Here is a 3,158-nt window from a genome sequence, read left to right as displayed (position 1 = left end):
GGAGAAAACCAGGACACAGCGACATCAGCCTCTCATACCTCGTCAGACAACGGGCTAGGACATCTGCTGGGGATGAGCCTCCAGACTAGGGTGGTTTATCTACCCAAGGACAGGGGTGAGATTCAAAGCCGCTGCGGAGTTATCAGGGGCTACTTGGCGGGGAGAAATGGCATGTGCATTTAGAAGTGGGCAGAGGGACTAGCAGCTGACACACTTATTTCAGAATAAGCTGTTTCAGAAGGAATACTCCGAAATAGCTTATTTCCAAAGAACATGTCTACATACAGGGAAGCCTCAGAATTAGTCCAAGGGAGCTTCCCGAATGTGGGCAGGCGACCTCGGTTTAGAGCCCCAGGAAGCACTGGGGAGTATCTACTGTGAGTGGCCCCGGGGGAGGAGCTATTTCGAAATAGCAGCAGTGGAGCGCCCCACAACCCCTACTCAATCTAGCTATTGTGGAAGAGGCATCACTCCTCGTGGAATGAGGTTTGCAGCATCCGGAATAAGCTGCTCGTTATTCAAAAGCCAGGGACTACATCATGTTGTAGAGCAGGCTTTTTCTGACCATGGCGTTCGTGTATAGCCCATTCTACCACACAAAGGCCACTCACACACACTGAGAAAGCATAACTTGTAAGCGCACAATACAGCTTTCTGTAAACGGAATTTAACCTTGTAGGCATCTAAGAACAGGGAGGTGAACATGAAAAGATAGAACACAGCTGCAAGAGATAAATAAGACTCTTGACCGGTCCTTGAAGGTAGGCATAGGGAGATAAGACGCAACTGCCATGCACACTGACCATGCCTGCACCCAGCACTGTCCATGGGGCCGTCAGGTGGGCATTATGAAAAATCCTATAGGACAATATTGCACATTACCTCATTACCAGCCTATCAGGCCTGGCCAGGAAACAGACCCTAATAAGGTACCGGATATCAGGTTCTCTTATAAAAGACCCTCGACCCCTTTGTTCGACAGAGGTTCTGAGTGTTGAGGGCACGTGTCTTTTTTGCCCAGCTGAAGCATTAATCACCCTGGGGCTGCCTCTCCACCCTTCGAGTCAAAGATAGGGGTGCACGAGTCCTGAGCATGCTCCGAGTTCTAGTGTGTCTTTATGGTGTTATTGTTGCTGGATTTGTAAGTATTGCTTAAATATATTAGTTACTGGTTTAGTTAATAGTTGAATTGTGTTAATTTCACTGTGTAATTCTGTCAAGTGTAACTGAGTTCTATTAACCACACTGTGTAAATTGTATAATCTTGTGTTGTGTAGTGATGTTGTATTTAGGCTAAGTATAAGTGTTAGAAATAGTAACCCTGGAGTTGTTAAGTTGTAAAAGTAGATTTATGACTAACTCCATCAGCTGCCCTAAAATAACCGTCGAGGGGCTGGCTGTGGACAGCGTTTTTATTATATTGGCTTTGTTTTTGTATTTTTGCTTGCATGCTGCGCAGCTTTGAGCGAATTAGAGAGAGTGATTTAATATAATCGAATTATAATCACAAAGTTTGTAATCAGTTAAGTGCAGTTTGGTTCAGTTTTCCCCTCCTGTAAAAAGCATTGGGCAATTGCTAGTTTAAAAAAACCCATTTGCTAATTGTTGGTTTTGATAAAAGAATCATTCCACTTAATAAAGATCATTTGTTTTACACCATCATCCAGTAGTTTTCACTGGATAATTGGCTTTAGCCCTTGAGGCTCCCACCACATCACCGAACCAAGGTGTAACACATCAGTATTTTTCAAGTTGCTGAAATGCTCCTAGAACACTGCGCACAAACTACACATCGTCCACCCCGTCGCTGTCGGTCCCTCGGCCGGGGGTTGGCAGGAGTGTTCATGTGCATTTTTTTCCCCACTTTGTCTCCCTCCAGCCTCATGGAAGCTAAAAACCAAACGACGGCGTTTGTGATGGTGGGGCTTGTCACTCATCCAGAACTTCAGAGCTTGCTCTTCGTGGTGACTCTCGTCATGTACGTGGCGTCCTTGGTGGGGAATACCCTAATCAGTGCCGCCGTGTGCCTCGACTCGGCCCTTCACACACCCATGCACTACTTCATCTCCAGCCTGTCCTGGGTTGACATCTGCTACACCACGGTCACCATCCCCAAGATGTTAGAGAGCCTGCTTTCACAGGGCACAACCATCTCCTTCACGGGCTGTGCTACCCAGCTGTACTTCCTGGACGCACTCGGGACTGCCGAATGCTTCCTCCTCGCCGCCATGGCGTACGACCGCCTCCTGGCCATCTGTCACCCGCTGCGGTACGCGGTCCTCATGAGCACGTCCCGGTGTGCCCAGCTGGTGGTTGGCTCCTGGGCCAGCGGCTTGCTGCTTTCCTTGGGTCAGACCTTGTTCATCTTCACCCTGCCCTTCTGTGGGGAACACCGGATCAACCACTTCTTCTGTGACGTCCCGCCCCTCTTGGGCCTGGCCTGCGGAGACACCACCATGAACGAAGTCGCTGTCTTCGTGGCTGGGATGGGCATTACACTGATCCCATCGATGCTGATTGTAGGGTCTTATCTCCACATCATCGCCACCATCCTGAAGATCAAGTCAGCCCAGGGCAGACGCAAAGCCTTCTCCACCTGCTCCTCTCACCTCCTCGTCATCACTCTCTTCTACGGCTCAGCCAGCGCCATGTACCTGCGGCCCAAGTCCACCTATGCCCCAGAGAGCGACAAATTCCTGGCCCTGCTGTACTGTGTGGTGACACCCACATTAAACCCCATTATCTACAGCCTGAGAAGCAAGGACATCAACCGAGCCGTGGGGAGGGTCATCGCCTACAAGATATTGAGGTGAGCCGAGGAACGGGATCCAACTCTCCTCTTCCTCACAGCAGCGTAATGACAGCACTGCTCCATCTTCATGGGAGCTGACCCAGTTTTGAAGGTTCTCAGGGGGGTGGGTCGCTCCATTGCTGAAGGCAGGGGGTGAGTAGGAGTCTTTCATGTGATCTGTCTGATGCCACCAGCCATTCTGTCAATCATGAATGGGGCTACTCCAGTTCTACCTTCCCAAAGCAGGTTATCAAGACATGCCCTCCGCCCCATCCTTGATCCCCACAGAAACCAGGCCACAGCTGTGAGTGCTTGCAAGCAGCCAAGTGGAGGGGTATTTAAGAGAGGTTTAAGGAAGGGAATGGTG

General features: G+C 49.8%; 1 protein-coding gene across 1 annotated transcript; it reads left to right on the top strand.

Annotated features, from left to right (window-relative positions):
* The first annotated feature begins 1,883 nt into the window (after positions 1 to 1,883).
* Positions 1,884 to 2,813, top strand: LOC102451370 (olfactory receptor 10A7-like). Its single transcript, XM_075918154.2, has one exon. The coding sequence runs from the start codon at positions 1,884 to 1,886 to the stop codon at positions 2,811 to 2,813; it is 930 nt and encodes a 309-aa protein (XP_075774269.2).
* Positions 2,814 to 3,158: the final 345 nt, after the last annotated feature.

Source organism: Pelodiscus sinensis, chromosome 30 (genome assembly GCF_052426305.1).
Source record: "Pelodiscus sinensis isolate ZL-2025 chromosome 30, ASM5242630v1, whole genome shotgun sequence".
Classification (NCBI taxonomy): Eukaryota; Metazoa; Chordata; order Testudines; family Trionychidae; genus Pelodiscus; species Pelodiscus sinensis.
Note: the sequence above shows the minus strand (reverse complement) of the source record. Positions and strands in the feature narration are given on the sequence as shown.

Coding starts and splice junctions, on each gene's coding strand:
- LOC102451370 (XM_075918154.2), top strand. CDS start 1,884: ATGGAAGCTAAAAACCAAACGACGGCGTTTGTGATGGTGGGGCTTGTC.